A 25,297-nucleotide genomic window follows, 5' to 3' on the forward strand; every position below is an offset into this window, starting at 1 on the left:
TGCATCAAAACTTATCAAACTCCAAGTCACTGTCAGACTCTTCCAAGCATTTACTAATAAAATTATTCCATGTTCGTTATGCTTCATATTTCTGTTTCCTAGTGGAAGTGAAATGCTTCTAGTGAAATAATTGTTTTTATCTTGATTTCACTGAGATGAAGCAGATTTACATATAAAAATTGCATTACTCTTACATCTCTTCACTTGCTTTGAATTAAATTAAAGGCATTGAAGACTCGCCCCAAACCGAGTGCAGCCATCTGAAAAAGTTAACTTTCTGTTGCTTGCAAGTGATGTTTTGTTCGTGTCGCTACAAAATGCAGACAGTACAGTGATGAAACGTGATACCTTGTTATCTCTAGCTGGACCTGAGATGCCCATCGCTGTATCGTTTGTATACTGTGCTGTGTGTATTGACCGCAGCTGTATGTACTGACTGTACACTAGTGTCTAATTACCGACGGTAGCAAGCTGTGTGTGTATTTCCTGGGATCGATGGTGGTGTTTAACACTTCTGTAACACCTCATTCGAAACTAGGTCAAATACCGGTATTAGACGTTTCTTTTTGCGCGAGTCTTCACACCCTTTAAGGTAACATCTGTATCACGTGACATCGAGTGTAGAGAGACAAGAATCTGGTGCAAAAGAAATGATCAAAGATAAAAGTAGACAAAAACCCAATCATCATCTTTAGCTTGTAAGACAGACTTTGTTATGATGAAAAACTCCCTCAAAATAGCTAAGAAATATCATGTTTTGTTTAGAGATATCCTAGTTTAAAGTTGTCATTTTGTAAATCTCTGATGTCATAGTGCCATAGGAAGTGAAATCTTTTACTTTCTGTTCTTTCTTGTCATATTTCCAAAGTAAAATGTTAACTGCCAGTGTTGACATTGATATCGCTGCTTCAATATTTTAGATTCAGCGTATGTTAAATAAATCCCCGAAAATAAAATGCGTAATAAAATAATGAAAAACATGAGGTAAATGTAGCACAGAGTGACTGGATGATGTCATATGTTAGACTTGATCAAGTCTAACATATGACATCCATTTAAAAAAAATATATAATAACATAATCGGAATGACCGATAACAGATCAACATAATGAAACAATGGTTAACATCGAGTCTGTAACCGTATGATTGATTTTATAAGCATCATGGACGTTCTTGTGAGACTTCATTGTTATACTTATAGTGAAGTCTTAGTCACTAGTATTGGCCGTGATAGTTATTATAATGGAGCTGTTAGCTCCATCGTATTATGGCGTACATTTGGAAATACTACAAACTTACAGGAAGTGTTGACGTAATACGTCCCGATTATTTTGTTATTTGTTCTATCCTCTTCTTATTAATTATCCCACATGTACAAATAACATTACGGTACTACTTTATGTAACTTCGCACTCTACCCTGAAAACAATACTGTACTTGGTTTTGGTTACATGACAACAACTACATGGTTAGCCTGCCATTGCTAAAAACATACAGGCGCCCTCTGTTCAACAGAGGCGTGGGTACCGTAACCTAACAAAACGCGGTACTTTCTGCGTCACAAGTTAGTCGCGAAATTTGCAACAATATTTGTTATTACATTCTTTTCCCTTGGTGAAAGATATCTGGAGAATTTGACGTCAACTAATCTATTAACATTCAAGGTATGAAGTTCTAATCTAAGCTTAAGTATTGAATAAAGTTTTTTCCTCATTGGCGTTCTATATCTGACAGTCACTGTGTAGAGTTAGACCACCGAATTCAATTTCCGTCGAACAGTTACTAATACTAAGAACTGTTCATCTCGAAATGGAGAACGGTTGTTTTGGTCCACTTTTGATTCGAATCATGTAATTAAACATCGTGAAAGATATGCCTTGCAACTGAAAAGGTTTCCATTTGTAAAACTTGGTGGTAGGCTAGGGACGTTCTAAGTACGTGTTGTAGTATACCCTAGGCTACAGGCCTAAGCTAGTAACGTTAGGCTTAACATTAGGCTCCTGATTTATTATTTATTTCGTAGGCCCGCCGTATTTATCACAACTAGGCCTAACAGTAGGCCTAAGTAAGTTCTGTTCTAGGGCTAATACTTAGTCGTAATCAACTGTAGCCTCAATAGAACCTCTCCCAGCGAATTCATTGATTCGTATAGTAAACATCGCATGAAATACTGGACCTATCATTAGCCTGAAACTTAAAAAGGCAAGTCTCTATTGAATTAGGCTAGGCCTAAACTAAAGTTAGCCAAACCTGTTTAATTTACAAAGGCATTGACAATAAGTGATTCTTGAAGTCGGTATTTATTTCATGATCAATGGACGCCATCTTATTTTTGGGGAAGACAAATATATACTGTACAAATTCCCATATTAGCCTGAATAAGCCTATATAAGTTAAAGTTTAGTAATAAGTAAATCAATTAGGCTTGGGCCTATTTAAGTATAGAGGGTGGCCTAGATTTTATATAAGCAATGCTTCTGCAAGGTCTCCCCCGCAGTGATAATTACATTGTAAATAAGATTGTTCTTGTGATGACTGTATGTATGTACTTCAACATTTTGATGCTTTTGTACTATCTTCTATGTATTTTTTGTGTGATCATCTTGCGGAAATAAAGAGAGAATATATATTAATCGTAAAATGTTTCCTGAAACTTTGATTGTGATGAAATACCAGCTTCAATTTAAAGGCTCTAAGGGGAGGATACTTTTAGTTTTAGCCATAAAAAGCATGTGCCTCTGCTGTGGCAGAAAGTAACTTTATTTCAGTAGATTTACCTGTTATGCAAATTGCACGTTCCTTCAAAAAAAATTAATTCAAATACCTTAGACGTTTCTAGGAAGGTTCTTGAGACTAATTTATGGTCAAACAACTTTTCTATACTGATTAGTCGACTAGCCTAGTCCTACTTCTGTCAGTCAGTTGATCCAGGCCTAGGCTAAATTTTCATCAACATATATAATGGGATCTATGATGGGTACCTATTATAATGTTCGTTTGGAAATTTCATAATTTTATCACAGCAACAGCTAAATTAAGCTAGCCAAACTTGGAAGTGTGCTATCAGGTCTGTCAAAAGCATTTTTCACATGGTGATGGAAATTTGCAAAGACATTATGTTGTGTTAGCTTACTTGTATCAGCTAGACAATGTGTGTCCGAGAAAAATAATGAAAACAAGTATCCCCAAATTATTCACTTCTAAAACTGTTGTATTTGCACTTGTTATATGCCAAAATCAAGGATGGTAAATTTCAAGGCCATCCAAGTGAATGGAGACTATTGTAATAGGAACCGGTACATTGCCATTATTTAGGAAGAGACTGCTACAGAAATTGCTACAAGTTTTTGTCAAAATAGATACAATTGACATTTTTGCATCATTCAGGAATGTTGTTTAGTTACATGCAAAACTTAGTCTAAGATGTAGATACTATACTATATCCTTGCACGAGAGTATGCTTTGATGCAAAGAAAATCTGACCGTCGCAGTCATACAGTTAACATGCTGATTGTCTTAAAAGTAACACAACCCAGTGGCAGTGAATTTGTTTGAACCTCTACGACCAGATTTCTTAGTGGATCATGTCAGTTTTGGATGAGATATTTATATTAATTCATAATAAGAAATTGAAAGGTCTCATTTGTGAAAAATGGAAGGAAGAAATGCACTTCTTATTTATTTCTTCTTTATTTCTTTTCAAACTGGTGCTGTTTGCGTACACGTGCAGAAGTGGCTCATACTTTTCTTGCTTCTACTGTCAATGTGATTTTGATGGAAAAACAAATTCTTACATTTAGACAACACAATCTTTATCATTTAGTTAGAACTATGATATACAGCCCTTTGGAGTAATCTAGGTAAAATTTAATGACTGAATCTTTCCTTAGTTTATACTACCCTCAATATCCATTTAACATTTACAGAGGAGTCCGAGATGACGAGTCTGAGATCATCTCGCCCGAAGAGGAAGAGGACGGCAAACATCCAGCTCTCCAAGCAGGAGCTGCAAGAGTACCTCGATGATGGATACACCTCTTCAGATATCGCCAAGAATTTCAATGTGAGTCCTGCCGCAATCGAAGAAAAGATCAGGAAGTTTGGTGTCAAGAGGCGGAAACAACAAAAGAAAGTAATCAAAGGGAAGGGCAGACCGTCAAGCCCTAGAGGGCGGTCTCCAAGACGCTCCACCTCGCGGTCAGAGGTGACCAAATCTCCTAGACAGGCGAATAGACCCAACAGGACCAGCTCCAAGTCCCCTGTGAAAGCAGTACGTGCATCTACCAAGCAGGGAGGCAAGTCTTCTAAATCAGGAGGAAGCAGTCCTACAAGAAACATTGAAGATAAAGAGGTTGATGATTCTGAAAAGCAGGAAGGTAATTTGTGAGTCCTTACTGTGGGCCTTAAGAATCTATGCAACCATGATGTCATGTTTGTATAAATGTAGTTCCAAATGACCTGTACCTAACACTCAGTATGCATAGATAAACATTTCATACTTTGTACATAAGATTTCATACCTGTACATAAGGCTCAGAATGCATAGATAAACATTTCATACTTGTACAGAAGGCTCAGAATGCATAGATAAACATTTCATACTTGTACAGAAGGCTCAGAATGCATAGATAAACATTTCATACTTGTACAGAAGGCTCAGAATGCATAGATAAACATTTCATACTTGTACAGAAGGCTCAGAATGCATCTATAGATAAACATACATACTTTGTATAAGATTTCATACCTGTACATATGGCTCAGATTCAATAGATAAACATTTCATACTTGTACCTGTCCAGATTCCTTTAAGTTCACAGGATGCTGTTGCTTTTGATAGGGTTTCGATGTTACGAAGGTCATCTTCCATGAACCTTCTGAAAATTAAATCCCTCAGGATATAGGACATTATAATGGAAACAAGATTGTATTATGTGTGCCGAGTATCTTTGGGACAGAAGAGAATATTCCCAAAGTATGATTCATCAGAAAAGTACTGACATTTAATCACCTTATCATTGAGAAAGAAGGTAGGGTGGGTGGGGGGGGGGGAGAGGGAGGGTCAAAAGGGGAATATTTTTAGAGCAATTACCTATCCCTACAGACACTGTCACTCATAAAATTTCAAGCTCTCATTCTTGAAAGTTAACCATTTCTAAAGTAGCCCTATCTGTACAAAATATATGGAAACTTGAAGCAATATTTAGCTGGACAAAGTCAAGTCTTATTGTTTAATTGTTCATCAAGGTAAACGGTCAATTCCTGTTTTTTCTTGTTCAGATCCATCGTTAAATACTGTAGTTGTGCAAGTCATCAAGGATAATCCAAATGATGATCTCGACCAAATTCATTCACTTTTAAAATCAATGGGCTTTGACTTCGATAAAGCTTACGTGGAGGAACATATGCAGAAAACTGTTGTCGAAAAACAAACCACAGAATCGACTGAGGGAGAAGATAAGAAGGCTCAACCACCGAAGGAAGAGAAGCGCCCTCGTGGTAGACCGAAGAAGCAAGACAGTGCTGGCCAGAAGGAGGAGGAGAAGGAGGAGGAGGAGAAGGAGGAGGAGGAGAAAGGGTCCTCGGGCACAAAGGGACCACCCTTAAAGAAAGAAGAGGGCGATAAAGAAGGGAATGATATAGAAGGCGATGTTGTAGGAGGGGAGGATAAGAAGGAAAGTGAAGAAAAAGAAGAGTGCCCAAAAGTAGAAGGAGATTTATCATCGGACAGTAAGCAGACTGCGACGGCTGAAGAGGGAACAGAGAAGCTACAAGAAGGGCAAGACGAGAATGTAAAGGAGGACGCCGACAAGAAACCACAGAAAGCAGCAAAAAAGCGGCCAGGCAGACCCAGAAAGAAGCCAAAGAAGGCTAGAGCAGTATCGGAAGGCGGCGATGGCGCTACTCATGAAAACGGTTCCGAAACAGAGCCTGGGACTGACGGTGACAAAGAGTACAAACCAAAGTAAGATTTCAAATTGACTTTGTTGCTTGGTTGATCTTCCATGTGTCGACCTTTTATTTATTTATTTATTTATTATTTTTTTTATTTATTTGTTTCATCACATTTTTTTTATTTATTTGTTTCATCATCCTTTACTTAGTTCAAGCATCTCTTTGCTGTCTTGTTTGGAAGTATTATTATAGGCTTAAGAGAATATTGAATGATATATTATAATCTATATGTATCTTAAAAATGTAGAATTGATTTCAAAGTAGAAATTGTCCAGGACCAAAATGTGAATTGTAAAATGTAAAATAAAACATGATGGACATATTTTTCAAGGTTTAAAAGAGGGGGGAAAAAACAAAACAAAATACAACAAGAGTGATGATGAAGAAGTTTTCAAATTTAATTGTAACTTGGAAGTTTATGAACAGCACAGTGTGAAGTCATCTATACTTCATTCTTGGGGCTTGATCCAACACCAGGCTGAAGCCCCCTTTCATGCAACTGAGGAATGGGATGCAATTTTTTTTTCTTTTGTTCAACTTAACTGTCATTGCTTTACTTAACAGGAAACGGGGACGAAAGAGGAAAAGGTTCAGTGAGGATGGTGAGGAGTTGTTCATGACAAAACGAGGTCGACCTTCCCTTCAGCTCTCAGAGGAAAACCTGAAACACTGCATCGACAGCGGTCTGCCCAGACAAAAGATCGCCGAAGTCTTTGGAACGTGCATGAGAAGTATCAGCCGATACCTTGAACTTCACAAGATGAGGAAGAGCGACAAATTTTACAATTGTACAGGTAAGTAGAAAAAAAGTAGCAAAATGTTTCGGGAAGTGGTCAAAAGTTCTCAAGGAGGAATTGCACAATTTCATCGCAAAACACACACTCTTCTGGTCACAGGTATGTTCTGTCATCGATAATCGCTCCCGTGTGTTCTTTGTCCCTAGTGGTCTGCGCGCGAATGGTGAAAGAGGTTGTGAACCTAAGTGTAAGGTGATCTGTGTTTTGTCGCAGTAATTCATTCGTTTACATTACTGCCAACTTGTTTCCACAAAGCATGAGTTTTGCCATTGTCCACACCTCTCTTTAAGTAAAGTAACCGCCGTTTTTTCGCATTTTGTTTATAGATGCTGAGCTAGATGAGATGGTTTCCAAGATTTGCAAAGATCACCCGGATTGGGGTCAGATTCACATTCAGGAGGATTTTGCAAAGAGGGGGATGTTCTTCCGCAGAGCCCAGATAAGGAACAGCGTGCGCAGAGTCGACCCCATCGGTATAGAACTCCGCAAGCTCAATAACCTGAAGAGGAGGTGGAACCGTGGCTCCTTGAAAAAATTGGACAGTATTTTACCGGCTGACGGCATCAACATGACCTCCACGGATTCATTCCTCTGTCAGCCGCCTCGGACCGGACTGAACGGTCTAAGTCAAGAGGACTCGGTGAGGCTCCTCAAGGACATTGTGTACTCCAGCAAGAGAAAGTATGTGGAGTACCCGCCACCTTTCAAGACGGAGGAGTCCTCTGAAGAGTCATCGAAAGAGGCAGGGGAGGAGCAGCAGGGTGACGAATTAATCAAAGCCGTAGAAGCGGTTCAGGTGAAGACTGAAGGCGAACCACTGGAAGCAGTAGAAGCGGTTCAGGTGAAGTCTGAAGGCGAACCACTGGAAGCCGTAGAAGCGGTTCAGGTGAAGACGGAAGGCGAACCGCCGGAAGACGCTGTGGCAGAGCCGGAGATGACCTCAGGGAAGGACGAAGCTACTGACCAAGACAGCACACCCACCGCAGAACCGACTGTGTCAACTGAAGGCTTGTCTGTGGAAAAGGATACCTATTGGAAGCATCGACTTCAAAGGTATATCATGGAGATGATGGATTGTCATCATATTGAAATATGATTTAATGGTGCCTTTTAGAAATAACAGATGCCCAGCCTAAACTATTTGCCCCAGTCGGTAGTCTGTCGACAAACATTATCCCTCCCAGACTTGATAGGTAGTCTAGCATCACCAGACTGTCAAACATCCTGATCCCTGGCCTATATATCTGACTAACATCATCCCTCCCAGACTTGATAGGTAGTCTAGTATCACCAGACTGTCATACATCCTGATCCCTGGCCTATATATCTGACTAACATTATCCCTCCCAGACTTGATAGGTAGTCTAGTATCACCAGACTGTCGTACATCCTGATCCCTGGCCTACAAGTGAAGTCCTTCCCTCTTGATTAGGCCACAGTATATTTGGAAGAGCTCTCTTTCTTGGTCAAAATTGCATATGAACAATTTTAGGGAGATTATTTGGTGTTAGTAAGCACAATGCCAGCTATACTTTCAATGTTATCAGGTTGACTAGATATTGGTAGGTCTATACATTATGTGAGAGTTATTACTGTAGTTTAATCTATCACAACCTGCTGTCTCTTTAGACCAAACTGGATGAAAGAATTGCCCAATGGAAACACACTGAAGGTTTTATTATTTCCCTCACTAGGAGATTGAAATGGTAGTAAACAGGTAGATCTTCCCTGTAAGATTATTGTAGGGTAATCATTTATTGCTGAAAATCACAAGCAGGGTATGGTCCAGTCTTTACATATTTTCACAGCAATGCTGAATTTTGATGAGTTTTCTTTTCAATAAGTTATGTTATACGGACTAATGTTTCACATCTTTGCCGATATGTATATTACATCATTGCTGATATCTAGAAAGTTTGCAATATTGTTTTTGCATTTTTGTTGTGCAATGCCATCTATATTATTCCCTGTTTGTTTATACGTGACATGGGTGACATAAAGATAGAATCCCAAACCAAAAATTTGGCAATGACGACTTTGATGCTTTATGTTTTTGTCTTTTCTTGACAGTATGGTTATGTCAAACAAGAGAGCGGGCAGGCAAGCTGCTGCAGAAAGGAGAGGCCCCGAGGTGAAGATTCCCAAGGAGGACCTTAAGGAGTGCGTGGACCTGGGTTACTCCTCCACGAGGATTGCAGACAAATTCAGTACTAGCAAACACAATGTGAGGAGACACCTGGACATGTACAAACTTGGAAAGGCTCGCAGATTTGAAATTCTAACAGGTAATGAGAGGTGGCTTTCACCAGGGGGCGTGGTAGGGGGAGGGATAAGGGGTCCATCTTTTACCAAACCTATGGGGTATTACTTCACATAAATTTGTTATCTAATCAAACTCAAGTTTAAAAGGAATCTGATCTGATTAAGCAACAAATTTTTTAATGTTTTACTGTAATAGGTTTTAGGGTCTGTGGGATATTAAAATGGTAGAGTAGTTGTGTAAAGAGACCAAAATCCAACCATCATCTTTACTTTGTCTGGGGCGGTCATAGTGCTAATCTATGACTTCATGGTGCCACATAGTGCACACAAACTTTTCACTCTCTTTCTTTTTTTTATCATGCTTTCAAGCTTGAAAGTTAACAATGTTAAAGTAAGTGCCTTGACAGTTTTAAAATAAAGTCGGACAGTCCATCATAACCGTGCTGTAATATTACTGATGATATTACTACAAACAAGAAGGAAAACAAACGAAAAACCCTAAACTAGATTTCAGCTATTTTAGTCATGGAACAATACATTCTGGAATAGCGCCCTTAACTAATCACAAACTTGTACAAGCCAGTACTGTAAATATTCTCAGAATGGCTGAATATAGGCCCACCACACACTTAGGACATAGCGAGCCTAGCTTCTGAATGTTAAGTCTGAGTAACTATTGTATACAGATCTCCCTAAAAATGAGTAAAAATGAATATCAGCACCACAGAACATCCTAAAAATGACACTAATTATCAAACTGTTTTACATGCAAATGATCCCAATTCCCAAACAACTAACTAAAGGCCATTCGTACACTGTAAATATTATATGTCATACGCTAGCAACAACATAACGTTAACCTATACGGTGAACAACAACATTGCGAAAATGTGCGTAACTTTGGCTGTGAATTTCTCTTAAAAGAAAGTAGCTTTTACGCAATTATCTAGCATATAAAGAAAAGTAACAATATCAAACTCAAAACTAACCGTTCCTCTCTTCAGCCTATTGATCAGGTCACGAAAAGATGCAAAAAATTTTATATCACTTGTCAATGTGTTTCAATATTAAAGTCTACAAAGATGGCGATCGGGCTCAGCGAGCTAAACTCATGAAATAGATGGTGCCCTACCAAAAAAACTGTACTGAATCAACATATCCGGTACAGTCAACACTGCTGTTATCAGGTCGTTGCTAAAAACCATCTCCAGTACAGTAAATAAACATTGCAATAAATAAGGCAACAATTTAAATAAAAATGGAAGCAATGATGTCATATTTAGACTTGATCAAGTCTCCAGCCTTGTGTATGAAGAAACATGAACTCTGTGATATCTCTCAAATTAAATAAGATTTATCTTTTGTTCATGGCAGTTTTATCTCAATCACAAAATTATTCCTTCATATGAGACTTTTTTCTTTTCTTTTCTTCCTTAATCAGATGAGACCATCGATGAAATTGTCACGTCGGTGATTAGAGAACACGGTGTACTCAAAGGGAGGGACGTGTACGACAAGATCAAGGAAAGCGGACTCCAGATTCGGAAGGATGACATTCGCAAGAGTCTCTGCAGGTTGCACCCGAAGGGACTGCACAGAGGCGACCCCTCCATCCTGAAAAAGAGTTGGGATGCGGTGCAAAAGCAGGAGTCGGACGTCGCCTTCCTCATGCAAGAGCACCGCGCCATCGTCGATGGGAACGAGGAGGACGTGATTGTTTTGGACACGGACGAGCTGGCCAAACTAATGAACCACGAAGGAGGGATAGTACTCGTCGATGAACATGGAAACATCATGGGTGGCCAAGGGGATGTCGAGGAGTACCACCACCACCAACAACAACAGCAGCAGCATGAGCAGGAGCAACAGCAGCAGACACACTGTACCATCGAAACAGGTCACGTCGAGAACGGCATGGTAGTACTGCAGCACCAGGAAGGAGTCGTGGTTACAGCCGGTGTAGACACAGAGCAAGATGGTACACTCTTGAGTAATCAAGAGCAGCATAATCCTAGCAATGTCGCTGCTGTTGTTGCCAGTGATGAAGCTCCGTACCAACATCCAGGAACCGTTGCTGAGGGACAAGAGATGAGTAAAGAGGAGAGTCTGGAGAGAACTCAACATTACCACCTGACACAGACTACCAATAACGAAAGCAGCTTAACCATCGCAAACCAGGAACATGCTCCTGAGAATAGTGTGGCACCCGTTGGTGAGGCTGCCGAGGAAACTACGCCTCAAGGTGATGCCGGTAATGACGGTACATCCGAGGTGGGCCAGACCCCTCAGGAAACCCCTCCTGCTGTTGAGTCACATGTGGTGGAGGCCAGCGGGGCCTCCCAAGCAATACCCACATCCGAAGAGAGTCAAATAAGTGCCATTATTTTAGAGTTTAACGTTCCACAGGGGCAAGAGTCCGGCCAGGGTGTCGCTCACACCAGCCAAGAGGGGCAATTTGCGACCACACAGGAGACCTCCCAAGAGGTATACTTTGTGCAAGGTGAGCAGCAGAGCGAAGAAGTGAGGAGTCTGGTCGTGGTCAATGATTCTCAGGAAACGGAAGAGGACGCTAAAGATAGCGTTGGCAAAGAGGAGCATATCATTATGCAGCTGACAGAACCTGCTTCGGTTCCCGAGGGTGACACTCAGCAGGGCGTGTCCCTCACCTCCTTGAACACAGTACGACCAAACCAACTTTCAGCTCAGGTTTTACTCGAATTGGACAGAATCGCGCAAAATTTACAGTCACACGAAGTCCAGGGAGAGCCTGCACCAGCTGTGTCCACACAAGGACAATAGAGTCGGCGCCAGTGTCCACGCAGGGACAATAGAGTCGGCGCCAGTGTCCACGCAGGGACAATAGCAGTAATGGATGTGCTGTCAGTCATATGTTTCATATTGTGTGAAGTTTGAAGAGAATTATGAGAATCCACAGGGAGGATCAGTACTTCAGATTCAAATGGAAATGGATTTTTGGGGGAATATGAGGAAAAGTTACAAAATAATAATGAAGTTTTTTTGAGATAATGGATGTAATATGTATATATAGAGAGAAGGGAGAAATGGTATCGCTGTGCCAATAGAACAATGTAGGAGGATGGAGATGTTGTATGCATCTCAACAGTTGACAAGAACAGGCAGGTTTTATCATTCAGTTAGATAAGTCATCTATGTCTTAAGATGGCTATATGCTTGTGGATGGCTACATCCCTTGTTAAGATGGCTACATGCTGAGGCTCCCAATGATAGAATTGTAACCTTGACAAGAATGTATGAAAGAAGTGCATGTTATTACTGAAGCATCTTAGGCCAGTTTGCTTTTAATAGTAGAGATAATATTTAAGTTATCATAGAAAGCAAGAACAAGTTTTTTCTAACTTTTATGGCATAAAAATATCAGTTTAAAAAGTCTATGGAATAGGGTGGTTTTTGTTTGTCTGGCCAGAGAAGGGGGTGGGTGGGGGGAGGAGGAGGAGAAAGAATGACATGTTCATGATAAGGTCTGAAAAAAGAGGTAAGGGTCACACCCTTGCCTTTTGTTTTATATTTGTTGCCCCTCAGCAGACTTACCCAGATACTCATAAACCTAGGTTTTGAATTTAACCAGGATTTGGATTAGAGAATTACCCTTTTTTTGTGGAAATTCATACACAGGAAGATTTATTGGGATATTGGTTTTTAATACAATTCTAGAACTGTGATTAGAGGAATTGAACTTGCTGCGAATCAAGGAGATTGAGGATATTCATTAGTGTTTTTTTGTTTTAAGTTTTTGTTATGGTTCTTGGGGTCCAGTAACTGTCCACCCATCCACAATCGATGACAATAGCACCACATGTGAATGAACATATTAAGCATCAGGACATTGCAATATTCTCAGTTGGTGAGCTTTTCATGATTTTTCATCAATAAATTTGTCTTTTCATCGATGAAATTGGCTGGTTTTTCTTTGATTAATTTGAACCACTTGCTTTATTGATGATTGTCTTTTTTGGCATTAGTTATGTTTTTGCTGATTGATCATTTTAATAAGTTTACCATCGATTTCTTGTTCTTCATGTTTCAATAATAGTTCACAGGTTCAGAAATATCGTAAACTACAAATTGGTAAGATTTGGGGAGCCTTATTGTTTGAAAACAAAATGCTGAAAAGAGTTATAAACAGCATTTAATATACACTGAATTTGTCATTTCTTTCTTTTGAGATCATTTTGACAGAATAATAAACACCATGTAGAAGCTGTTTCGTTATTCTTACTGGGTATGTTCATGTCATTTTTGGATTGTCTCTGAGTGGATTGGTTATTAAGTTTATTCTCATAAGAGTATGATATGAAACCTTCACAATGCCAGCTTTTGTCTGTTGCCTATTGTATGTTAGATGTCCTAGTTTATTAATTAATAATTAATAAGGGAGATTAAAGGGTGACAGAACATTAGTCACCATATGTGTAAGTGCAAGGGGAAAAATGGAGGTGCTTGTAATGTTGCTACAGCTATTCTGGTTTTCAGTTGATTAATTCCAGTTTTCTAGCTATTCCGGTTTTCCAGCTATTCTGGTTCTCTAGTTTTCCAGCTATTCTGGTTGTCTAGTTTATTAAATTGAGATAGATTAAAGGGTGACACAACATTAGTCTTCATAGGTTATAGTCCAAGAAAAAAGAAAATTGAGCTGGTAGTAAAGTTGCTATAATATTCCGGTTTTCAATATATTCAGCTTTAAAATGTATGCTAAATCTCTGAAATGATGAATGACATTGGCCCCTCAGTGTAGGTCTTACTGTTAACATCAACCCATTAATTTATACTATCTTATAACACCACCCATATATGTTCTTTTTTAACTTGATGTAAATAACAGAGTACCCTTGGTTGACTATCAACACTATTTGGAATTGACCCATTGTCATGTATTGTAAACATGTTATTTAAGGTCGTAACAAGTCTTATTTTCCTATAGAGTTTAGTAGGGCATCTGAGAATATGACCTAGAGGTCTGTGTTATTAGACTAAGCAGTCCATCCACTTTCACTGATGGCTCTTTGATACACTATGTAGGGTCATTCTCGAAAAGTGGTACATCAGCACAACCTGGATTGGTAGCGGTACGTCTTAATGTTCTACAAAATATGCAAATTTAGTCTGTGCCTAAGGTCGTCCTTTAAGATGAAGGTAAAAAATATTTTACACTGCAGGCATGTACAACTTCCTTGTCAGTGTCAGGTACTGTCTACACATAAATGATATATTGACAATAAGAGCTGTTAGCTTTACCAGAGAACTGAAAGAATTTCAGATTCATGAGTTTTGTTGATAGCTTTTCGATTTCACCCATCTATTGATGAATTTTCTTGTTTAGTTTCATTCTATTGCACTGATTATTGAGCTGAAGTACAGGTTTCTTGTGGAACTTTTAGAGTGCTGTTTTAACAATAATAATAACAAAATTTTTAATAATGAATTAATTAATAATGATAAAGTTTTCTAGGGGATTTCTTGTTGGTCATTGTTGATTAATACAGGAATATAAATCAAGAAAACATTTGAAAATAAAGACAGAAATCTGGAATGTGTGCATGATCAATTCCTTTTTTTATTATCGTCACAAACTTTTCCTTTTTATCGCATTTCTTTCATGTTGGAAGATAAAATTATAAAAAGAAAAAACTGTCTGCATATTTAGTTAGTTCTGGTGAAGATGTAGTAAATATAATGGCAAAACCTGCACAATGATTTAACCATCTTACACAGTTACTCCAATTTAAACACCACAAGGCAATTTACCAATAGTAACAGACTTCCAACTGTTGCAATCAATTGACAAGGCATAATTTCAAATGTGGTACCATTTTCATGTAGAAACCCACACCCATAATAATTTTTTCCCCCACAAAAAGGGAGGTTTCAGTGTTAATTATTAAAGGGCATGTTACATTGACCAGAACAATAACACTGACTCACTTTTTGACCGGTTTCCTCCTTCCTTTGTGGGGAGAAGCTGGTGAGATGGCGGTACATACTACTAACTCCCTTGCTTCCCCTCCCTGCCTTTAATAGTCACATGCAGACACCAATAATCATAATGTTTATACTTTGTCCTACAGCTGAAACTTCAAATTAAAATTTAATTTAATGACCGTTAACCCCACAAAATGTGGCATTTTCTGTCCAAACTTGAATATGTCATGTCCCCTTCCTACCTCACTCCAGACTTTCCCCTTCCTATTCATCTATACATGGCTCATATGAAATACATCATTCTGCTTATTTTATATTTTGACTTCTTATTGACCAAATTATTTTTGGTTTTGAGAATTGATTCATATTAATCTACAATCGAGTAAGACAATGAAATCATGGCATGGAAGTAAGATGTCGGGAATGAAAGTTAATCAACAAATGTAGGTATTTGTAGGTTTAATATATATACTTACCCATCCTCCAACAATGATTCCGCCACAGAATTAAATGAGAGTCCCTGCCCCCTATGTTCACTGAACTCCTTAGATCATGGCAGAAATCCCTTCTGAAGAAAATTAGAATGTTGGGTAAAAACCTGGAACCACCACACATTATTTCCAGTGATATTTTGACATTACAGTTTAATCCCTTGATTGAACCATGGAGCTATGTTTATAGCTCCATGATTGAACCCTTTAAAAATTTATGACGTATGTTAAAGGGGTTTACATGATCCCAATGTTAACCCCATTCAATCCCTGTTGAACCCAATGCAATGTGAAGGCCGCAGCTCCTATTTATCATTTAACTGATCCCTGGGTGTGTCACTGTGTCCACGCACGTGATACGTGAAGACTGTAGCAAAGCGTGTCAATCCGCCATAATGTCCTGTGATGTTCATACCAGTGTAATACACTGCACATGTGTTCGTACGTAGAGTTGTATATACAGCCTAGTCAACTAGCGTCCTCTCAACAGCTCGCATCTGTATGGGGTCAATCGTTATTTCAAGGAAATTCTATTGAAAAGTTTGGCTCTGGTGTCCGGCAAACGGTTTTTACTTTGATCAACTTCAGCATCAGAATATCCGATTTATGCAAGACTGGTAAGAACATCTTGACGAGTTCTTGAAATATCATTTCATCATACTGACTTGTCTTAGCCCTATTGAAATCAGGTCGAGCATAATTTAGGCTACAATATCGTAGCCAAAGTCAAGACTGCCTTAGCCTAAGTTAGGCGTAGGTAAAGATCTAGCCACTGTTAATGTAAGTCTAACTTTTGCTTTTGCTAGGATCAGGACAGACTCTAACACTTAACTTCTAATTGAACAATGACCTAGCTTAAGTTTTAAAGGACACATACTAACTTTTTGTAACTTTATATAGCCTAGAACTGGCTTAGGCCAAGTTTCTTTACTGGCCGGTATAAATGTATACCTAAAATTATTAATATATATGCAGTAACTGGGACTCGGCCTTGTTTCAGTTCAAAAGATCACCTGAGTTTGGCTCAACCTAAGACTATAATTGAAAACATTCAAACTGAAAGACCTTGAGCAAAAGCTTTGCATCTTCAATCAACTTGTAAGGATGTCATTTGCTAAGTGCATTTGTATTTAGAAAGTTTATCCAGTACAGGTCCTATACACTAAAGTTACATTGATGGAATTACGGTCCAAAAATTTGCTCCTGGGTACTTGTTGGCTAATATTGTTCTAGTTACTTTTCCATTTCGCATTCAACATTGAATCCAGCTAAATATCACAGCACAGTGACACTTGCACAAGGTCTATCCATGTACGTTTTGTTAACTCTAAAATTGGTCTGTCACAAAGGGTTATCAGGCACAAGTGTGCCGTAACGTACGTACATCAGCAAAAGGATGGGTAATATAACTTACGTAGAGCAGGATTTGTCTGTTAAATAGTAGACTCATTACGCCCAAATGGTGCAAAACTTGTCGTGTTTTAGACAGTCGAGTCTGCCTGCCATGAAATAATAGCATTATCTAGCATGCACATGAATCCCATGCAGTCTGGAAATGGAAGAAATTTGAAAAAAGCAGGGAAAATGAAAAACATCTTAAATTTTAGGACTTTAATGTCCTTGAATTTTGAAGTTAAGTCTGGAAAAGTGAGGAAAATATTTTGGTTAAAAAAAAATTCTGGATTCCAATTTGTTGAAAAGTGTGGGAACCATCATGTGTGTACAGTAGTAGGGACTTTCATATCCAGTACCCTATACATGTAAGTATATTGGATGCAGATGTATATATTCCTTAGCATAGCAAATAGCAAAAATCCAAAGTGTGACTGAATGTATGCAGCTAAAGGCTACACAAGAACTTCCAAGTGCAGTTTCACTTTTCTTAAATTGAAATTTGTTTTGAAAACTTGTTAAATAGGCTTCAAGCAATACTGTTAAAATGGATTGTAAGAAACCAATGCATTGGCCTTTTTGTAATTAAAATTTTTCCCTCCGAGATCATCTAATTTATGATAAGAAAAACCTTCTGCTTTTTTTTGTGCTCTCCTGGTATTGTTACAAACAGCTCTCTCCCTTGGGTGAACAATGGCGGAACAAGTCGAGTTATCTGTCACCTTCGAACACATCACTCTGAAGAGAGGAAGTGGGTTCCTAGTAGACGGATTCATCTACACACGCAAACTCGTGCGTAAGGACCGAGTCATGATAAGATGCCAGGAGCGTAAATGTCCAGCTAAGGGGTACATCTCAGATGAACTGGCGATCATTACAAACGCAAGCCACAACCACGAAAGCCCGGATGTACGGGCTATCAGGTTCAGGGCCCAGCTGAGGGAGGCCGTCGGAGAAGAACGCAACATAGGCCTGTCTGTCCCGGACGTCTACGAGCAGGTTAAGTGGAACTTTCTGCAACAGGCTGAAACGGTGCAACAGAGAGAGGAACTGGAAGCTTCATTACCGGCACGATCTACTGTAGAGAGGGCGCTACATCGTAGGAGAAGTGAAGTGATGCCACAAACATCAGCCTTCCGTCAGGTAAATCAGTTTGGCTGTCTAGTACTTAATTAATTGGTGATTCTCATATTAGCATGACAATGGAAAGAAGTTGACCCCAGGATTGGTTTGTTTAGCAAGGCTTCATTATCTGAAATATATGTCCAACCCTATTTCCTTTCTTCATTCCCCTTTCCCTCATCAATTTTGTCTCTTCTCTCCCTTCCCACTTCCCACTCCTTCCCCCTACTCCTACCCCCTACTCCTACCCCCTACTTTCTCCGTCCCCTCCCTCTGCCCTCTCCTCCACCTCTCGCTCCTTTAGTTTGAAATCCAAACCTGTCTAAAGTGACTATTATGATTGGATACCTTTGTATGAATACTATATAGGCATCAAATCTCTGTGTGTGATATTGAACACAGACATTTCTTGCATATATTGTTTGCTGTATTGACACCAACTGCTGGTATGCAGCATACAGTAGCTTAGCAGTATTGTGCTTGTATTGATATTGAGATGGTTAACATGCTTGCAGCTGTGTGGTGTGCATTTAAACAGTACTTAAGTGTATTTCAGCTATTACAGTCACCTTCTGTTGACAGTAGTGTATAGTACTGTTACTGGGTGCTTCCATGTCTTCACAAACTTGTTCTGCAGTAAGTACAGTAAAGGCATGTCTTGTGCATTCTGTCTTTTACAATATTAAAACTTTTCTACAATAATTTGTGTTTTTATGTGTGTTGTTGTTGGAGCCTACACAGTACATGGTACACTGCTCAGGGGACAGTACAGTGTTATCGCTGCATGTGGACAATATTGTTAAGTGTCTCTGTAGTATTATTATCTGGGGTTCGACCCATCAAAGTGTCAATGGAGGCACATTGGCATGCATGCACTGTATTCAGTACTTACTGTACTGTTCCAAATACCAAGCATGTAGCATGTACCTATGTGTGTGTGTATATATGCTGTAATATATATGCTGTATAAATATACTGTTTATATGCTGTATGTATATGCTGTATATACACTGATGTACAGTACTACCGTGCTACAGTACTACTGTGCTGTGCTGGTTGAGATATAATTGAAGTGTAAGGGTACTTAAATGAAAATTATCAGAAGGGAAGATTTGTTTTCTCTCATTTTAACTGTTTAACAATTTTATTTAGCAAATGATGAAATGTACTTCACATTGTGGATCAATTGCAATAAGCTCTGTATGCACTGTGATAATACTATCATAGGGAACCTTGTGGTCCTTCAATCTTTGTGATTTAATGCTCCCTTCTAGAGCTTTTGTAGGGTGGTATTTGTTATATTTGCATAAGGTGCAACATACAGTGGAGAAAGCACATTCCAAGTTTACAAAGTTTTAGAAAGGATTGTGCCCTTTGCAGTGTTTCTTGGAATTGTACTGTGCATTTTAATGTAAATTGTTCATCACAAAACTGGTCCGTTCTGTTTATCAGAGCTATTGCAAGGCTGATTAGACTTAACTCTAATTTCCCTATATGTTATTTATTGATGAAATTGGCACAGTGACACAGGTACAAGTTACCGTGGAAACCTTATTAAAGATCCTCTCATTCTTAATCAGATATCTCTGAAATAGTATGTCTAAATAAATAGCTTTATACGTGTACTTGGATGATACAACGTAAGTATGTAGATATAAAAAATTACCGGTTTACTGACACAATCGTTCATCCTTGTAGATCTCAGGGTTAACGGGCTGAACATCCTTTCCACAATTAATGTTATAATTTAACATAAACATGTCACCACTATTATTCAGCTGTTACATTTTCTTTCTTTCTTTCTTCAGGCTGGAAGAAAACCGAAAATACAAATGGAGAAGTTCGGCAATCTCTTATCGACGACGGATCTCCAAGCTACCGTCCAGGCCTGGCTGAAGGAAGACATTCCCAGCTTTGACTACGGTGGCTTTGTGGTGGGTGACAAGCAAGAGAGAGCAGTGCTGCTCTGTAAATCAAAGGGGGTGTTAGCGGGGGTTCCTTTCTTCAATGCGATATTTGCACAGGTCGGCTGTACCGTCCATTGGTACTGCGACGAAGGGACCACGTTACAACCCGTGTGTAGGGTCGCCACTGTGAAAGGGAAAGCCTGTAACATATTACAAGGTGAGAGGACTGCTCTGAACTGTATGGCGAGGGCCAGCGGGGTGGCGTCCTTCGCCAAGAGACTTTCGAGTATGGCCAAACAGTATCATTGGCAGGGTCAGATAGCCGGGACTCGGAAGACGACGCCGGGCTTCAGGGTGGTGGAGAAGTATGCTTTAATCGTGGGTGGGGTCAGCACCCATCGCTACGACCTATCCTCCATGATCATGTTGAAAGACAACCACATCTGGTCTGCCGGAAGTATAACCGAGGTGAGAACTAAGCTAGTATTCCTGTTGCCAGGGATGGAACTAACCTGCAAACACTGGTGACAGCATGCTGCTGAGACGATTTCATTTACAGTCATTTGTGAAAACATCTCTACAAGGCTTAATGGCCAAAACAAATGTTACTAAAAATCGGTCCTAGCAAATTTGTTATCCTGTTGGTCATTTTCATCCACCATTTATCTGACTTTGCAGACTGAGCAAATTCAAGCTGTTTTCATGCGCATAAAGTATGGTGGATTTTGCAAAAAAAATTAAAGAGCTAGCATTTTTATTCTGCAAGTAGACATTAAGATAGAATTTATGCATATAATCATCTGTTGCTTAGAAAAATGGTTTTTGTTCTCTTAGAAATCCGACCAAATTGGCAGCCACATTGGGTATAAAATGGCCAAATTGCAAATTTGCTATTATTTTATGGCAATTGGCCCTTTATACGTATGGGTAGCATTTGTGGGGGTTTGCAATTCATTGTAAATGTGGGGGTCTCTTCAATGACCAACAGGAGTTAAATGTGGTAAACCAATGCCAATGTGTTTTCCTGACGTGTAGCCTTGCAACTTATAGTCAGACTGCACTATACGAGAATGTCTCAAATTGATGTTCTTTTGGGAATTTACATCACGGGTGTGCTCAGGAACATTTGAGTGATGGGTCTATATGTGATAAATGTCCTGATGGTCTAAGGGTGTCCCTTCCCTTTCGAAAATATTTTGCAAATGCAGTATGCTTGGGTGACAAATTGTGCTATCTTTTTCCTATTCTGGAGCTCAATTCTGTGCCAGGTATTCACCCATATTTGGTAATAGTAAAATTTGTTAAATAAGTCATCAAAAATATTGCTGGGCGTAAAAGATTAAATTGTTGTTTGTGCTGGGCGGCAATCAGGACCGCCAGGCACAGCCGTCCGTCGATGCCCAGCATAAGCATATCCCGCTACTTTTTCCTAAACTTGATAGGTCCATTAAAAAAACAATAAAAAGATAATGACCAGATCTTTGACTTTCTTTGAATTTGAAAAAGACCAAATTTGTCATTTTGGGTCTTTAAACTGGCAACGCTGCTTAGAATTTCATCTGAAATGTTGCTATTATGGAAAGCTGATCTTTAGCGACATTCTGATTAACTTCAAACAGTACGATACTCCAAGAGCTTGCAGTGGGTCTAAATTGCTTCTTTTTTTACTCTCTCTCAAAACTTTGAAAGCTGCAAAGTTTGCTTATTATTCTTATTATTCAGGCAGGTTGTTTCTTGCACCCTCTCACTCACTACAAGACCAATTATTACAAAATACTCTCCCAGATTTGAAGAAGGAATCCATTTCTGTTTTCACAAGTGTTATCTTCTTTCGTTTCTCACAGGCTGTCACCAATGCCAAGCGAGTCGGTGGGTTCTCAACCAAAGTGGAGGTTGAATGCCGCAGTATGGAGGATGCCACAGAGGCTGCCAATGCTGGGGCTGACATAGTCATGTTGGATAACTTTGAAGCCGAGGTAAATTTTAACCTTTTATTGTAAACCCTGAGATAAGGATGAACAACGATTGTGTCAATAAACCGGTAAATTCTTTTAAAAAGTTGAGATAATTTTGGACCGTATAAAGTTGGGAGTTAGGATCAAGGATTATGGAGATGTCAGGAAAGTGAAAGAAGGAAAGAAAAAAAAAATGTTCTTTCAGTTTTCTACAGAACCAATATATATAGCTACACCATCTGGTAATTTTTGTAATTTATATGAACAGTTACGAAAACAAAAAGTACCAAGAGGAAACAACATAAAAGTACCTACCAGGAGATGTTGAAGGAAGCCTCTCTGTTGCCTCATATGAAATAACTTAATAATATCTTAACTTTGGCTGCAACATTAATTGACGGTTTCTCTCAGAAAGTCAGGCTACTTTCCAATAATGGTGCTATGAAATTTATGACTTCATGTGCATGTAAACCCGTGCAGATGATTCTTGTCTATTAAGGAAGTTAAGGAACAGAGGGTCTTTAGGTGGTGATAGTCTAGGACTTATATTAAATAATGATGGAGTGTATGCCCACCATTTTCCCTCTCATCAAAGGTTTTTCAGGCTTTGAGCTTTCTCCCACTTTTTTGTTGTTGTTTTGTTTTGTTGACCTTTAGTTACCTTTGACCTGCAACAAAAGCCATCTTGGTTCTAGAAATAGATACAAAAGGAGAAGAAACGAATTGAAAGTATTCACGACTCACATCTGTTACTTATGTTTCAGTTCAGACAAATTCATATGAATCAAATACGTAATGTATATATATATATATCCTAATCTGAACTCATAAACTGTGGAATAATTACCAGGTTTTTTTCTAGTGATAAAGTCATTGATTGTCTTATCTTTCTTTGAAGGCCGCTCACAAAGTCGCCCAAGATCTTAAATGCCAGTTTGCCCACCTCCTGATCGAGGTCAGCGGAGGTATCACCGAGGAGTTACTACCTCAGTACTTCGGACCCTGCATTGACGTCATCTCCTTGAGCAAACTAACGCAGGGGTACGGGGTCATCGACTTCTCCCTGAAAATTCAAAAGGAGGGAGTGGATCCATCCAATCCCACAATCACTGTGGACGGAAATTGACCGGGATTAGTCCCTGGCGCGAGGAATGAAATCTCCCGGCAGAACCAAGAAATGCAGAAAAGGCATTGATTGGAATGTTAGCTGGTTTGCTTCCAAAATCAGTATTGTCTCTTACTCTGTGAGCACACCTGAGATGGGAGTAAGCATGAGAACTCATTTCAGAGTAAGATTGAGATGAAGATATGCAGGTCATCATGATTTATGGAGCGTCTGAGTGTTACTGTTCTTCCAAATCTGAGAGTTTGTTAAAGGAGTGGGGGTTATCTTATTTGTTACTTTTATCAAAGCCATGAATATTTTATTCCATTTACATCTGAGGGTGTTTCGAGTTTTTCATGCCAGTGGGGCTTTTTCATACAGGCCATTTCCTCATACAGCTGGAAAATAAAGAATATACCACTTTAACACATCAACACGGTCGGTGGAAATACCGTTATAATGATGACCGCTCAACGGGATGCAGTCCAGTTTTCCTGTGATTATGATGGAATGACAAAAAATGTCTTAAAAATCATATTTAAACTGATATATTACAGGGTCAATTGCTCTGTGCTCTTATTGTGGTAATAAGTAGTGTTGGGACACCAAAATTTGCTCACAAGTACCGGTTTGTTAATTTAGGTCTGTCCCACAGATACCTGTCACTAGTGATTACAGTATATAATTACGGTATGTAATTACGGTATATAATAAGTTATAGTCCGAGTGTTTCATCCGTGTCCTTTAAAGCAAGTCTTTGAGGTCAAAGAGGTGTATGGGGATGCCTAATTGAAGTAAACAATATATGGCTTGGAAATTCAAGTTATTGTAATTGTAATAAGCAACATTAAGTGATGGTTCAGTCATCTGGCCAAACAGCTTTGCAGTACTTACATAGTTTTCACAAGGATGGTTTTCATAATTAATTTTTTTCTTGAGGCCAGTAATAATTTTTTCTTTGAATTCTATTCCTTGTATCCTTATTTTCTTGTGGGTGGTAATTCTGTGACGGGTGGGGGGTTGGGGGCTGGTTGGGGCAAGAATAGGCATTGGCAAGCTTAGCACCTCTCCATTCCACCCTAACCTTTGATGCGCCAATATCTCGTAAGACTTTTAGTACCACATTCAACAGTGTTTAGTAATTCATTACTTTGAGATATTGTTTTTACTTGTACACATATCAGTTAACAGTACTCATTGTATTTGTATACAATTTTTAAAATTGAAAATGCATTTGAAATTTGGAAAACATATATCAAAACAAGCAACTATTTGGTTTCTTAGTCTTTTAAGAAGTTTGAGTTGAGAGTTTGAGGGACATGAGGAGGTCTTAACATTAAAAGGGTTGTATTTTAAGAGCAGCATGAAGAGAGGAGGAAATTAAACTGATGCAAACTTGGACGGTGTACCTTACCAATCCTTTCACTCTCAGGAATGGGGGGGGAGGGGGTCTGTATCCCCCACTTGTTTACCAAGTCAAACCGATTTTATTACAAAAACCCAGACGATAACCAAAAAGTGTTCATAAACTAATAATAGCCTGCTATAATCATAACGTTTTCGCAAGGGTTCAAGAAATCTTTGACTCTACCCTCTCATTCCCCACCAAACCCAACCCCCCCCCCACCTTGATGATTGATTAAAATAAAATCATTTGCCTGAATAGTACACAAATTAATTTTCCATTGTTTTAAAGTATATGAATGTATCTGTAGAATGCAGGAAATTGATCCTCATTTCACAGGACATTGCAGCCCACCCTCTTCCAGCCGGGGTTTACCCCCCCCCCCCCAACATAGAGTCATAAAAGAAGTCCCTTGAAATCCTATCTACGAACCTGGGCTCTCTAGGTCGTCATTTTACTCTTCTGTTGCAAATCACAGTTTCGGTAATTTTCGGTCCCGATTCGATGCCTAATAGGTAATACATCACGACTCTTGTCGGGCTGGCTACACTACCGTATGCACAGGAACTTAACCTTGTAATCAGGCATATAACCAAACACAGGGTAAGGGGAACACCTAATCAGGGTTTGAATTAACGATCGAGAGGGGGCTTGAGGGGGGAGGGGGCGGTGTATACCACAGTAACTCCTCAAAAGGTCACCATACAAAGCAATTTTCAAAACTGACAGGACAAGTCATTTTTGTTTGCAAAAGTAAGAGAAAACACGTACACTATATGACAGAAAATAGCTGCTTAATTATTAAAAACTGGAGCATGGCAAATATATGGTTTGAAGTTTCATTTTGGTGCTCGAATTTGTTTGATAATAATGATCGAATTAGCTATGCGGGCATATCTTATGAGGGCATCATATAGTCATGAGGGCATCCTGATTTAAGTCTTTTTA

The 25,297-nt window shown here is 39.1% G+C and overlaps 2 protein-coding genes across 4 annotated transcripts; both read left to right on the top strand.

The window, feature by feature from the left end:
* Nucleotides 1-1,494: 1,494 nt before the first annotated feature.
* On the top strand, nt 1,495-14,583 carry LOC139980734 (uncharacterized). 3 transcript variants are annotated; one of them, XM_071992610.1, is made up of 7 exons: nt 1,495-1,664; nt 3,927-4,376; nt 5,281-5,965; nt 6,520-6,749; nt 7,079-7,805; nt 8,823-9,037; nt 10,456-14,583. In XM_071992610.1, the coding sequence occupies exons 2-7, from the start codon at nt 3,938-3,940 to the stop codon at nt 11,811-11,813; spliced, it is 3,654 nt and encodes a 1,217-aa protein (XP_071848711.1). In that variant the 5' UTR covers nt 1,495-1,664; nt 3,927-3,937; the 3' UTR covers nt 11,814-14,583. The 3 variants fall into 3 exon arrangements, with proteins under 3 accessions (XP_071848711.1, XP_071848714.1, XP_071848715.1); XM_071992613.1 differs by lacking the exon at nt 1,495-1,664 and adding an exon at nt 1,702-1,850; XM_071992614.1 differs by lacking the exon at nt 1,495-1,664 and adding an exon at nt 1,761-1,891.
* A 1,298-nt stretch (nt 14,584-15,881) lies between these two features.
* LOC139980576 (nicotinate-nucleotide pyrophosphorylase [carboxylating]-like) lies at nt 15,882-24,735 on the top strand. The gene is made up of 5 exons (XM_071992314.1): nt 15,882-16,080; nt 17,529-17,998; nt 19,786-20,352; nt 21,729-21,860; nt 22,738-24,735. The coding sequence occupies exons 2-5, from the start codon at nt 17,549-17,551 to the stop codon at nt 22,963-22,965; spliced, it is 1,377 nt and encodes a 458-aa protein (XP_071848415.1). The 5' UTR covers nt 15,882-16,080; nt 17,529-17,548; the 3' UTR covers nt 22,966-24,735.
* Nucleotides 24,736-25,297: the final 562 nt, after the last annotated feature.

The sequence above is a fragment of the Apostichopus japonicus genome, chromosome 15, assembly GCF_037975245.1.
Source record: "Apostichopus japonicus isolate 1M-3 chromosome 15, ASM3797524v1, whole genome shotgun sequence".
NCBI lineage: Eukaryota > Metazoa > Echinodermata > Holothuroidea > Aspidochirotida > Stichopodidae > Apostichopus > Apostichopus japonicus.

Coding starts and splice junctions, on each gene's coding strand:
- LOC139980734 (XM_071992610.1), top strand. CDS start 3,938: ATGACGAGTCTGAGATCATCTCGCCCGAAGAGGAAGAGGACGGCAAAC. Junction 5,966..6,519: donor GACAAAGAGTACAAACCAAA/GTAAGATTTCAA, acceptor TTTACTTAACAG/GAAACGGGGACGAAAGAGGA. Junction 7,806..8,822: donor TGGAAGCATCGACTTCAAAG/GTATATCATGGA, acceptor TTTTCTTGACAG/TATGGTTATGTCAAACAAGA.
- LOC139980576 (XM_071992314.1), top strand. CDS start 17,549: ATGGCGGAACAAGTCGAGTTATCTGTCACCTTCGAACACATCACTCTG. Junction 20,353..21,728: donor CTGCCGGAAGTATAACCGAG/GTGAGAACTAAG, acceptor CGTTTCTCACAG/GCTGTCACCAATGCCAAGCG. Junction 21,861..22,737: donor TGGATAACTTTGAAGCCGAG/GTAAATTTTAAC, acceptor CTTTCTTTGAAG/GCCGCTCACAAAGTCGCCCA.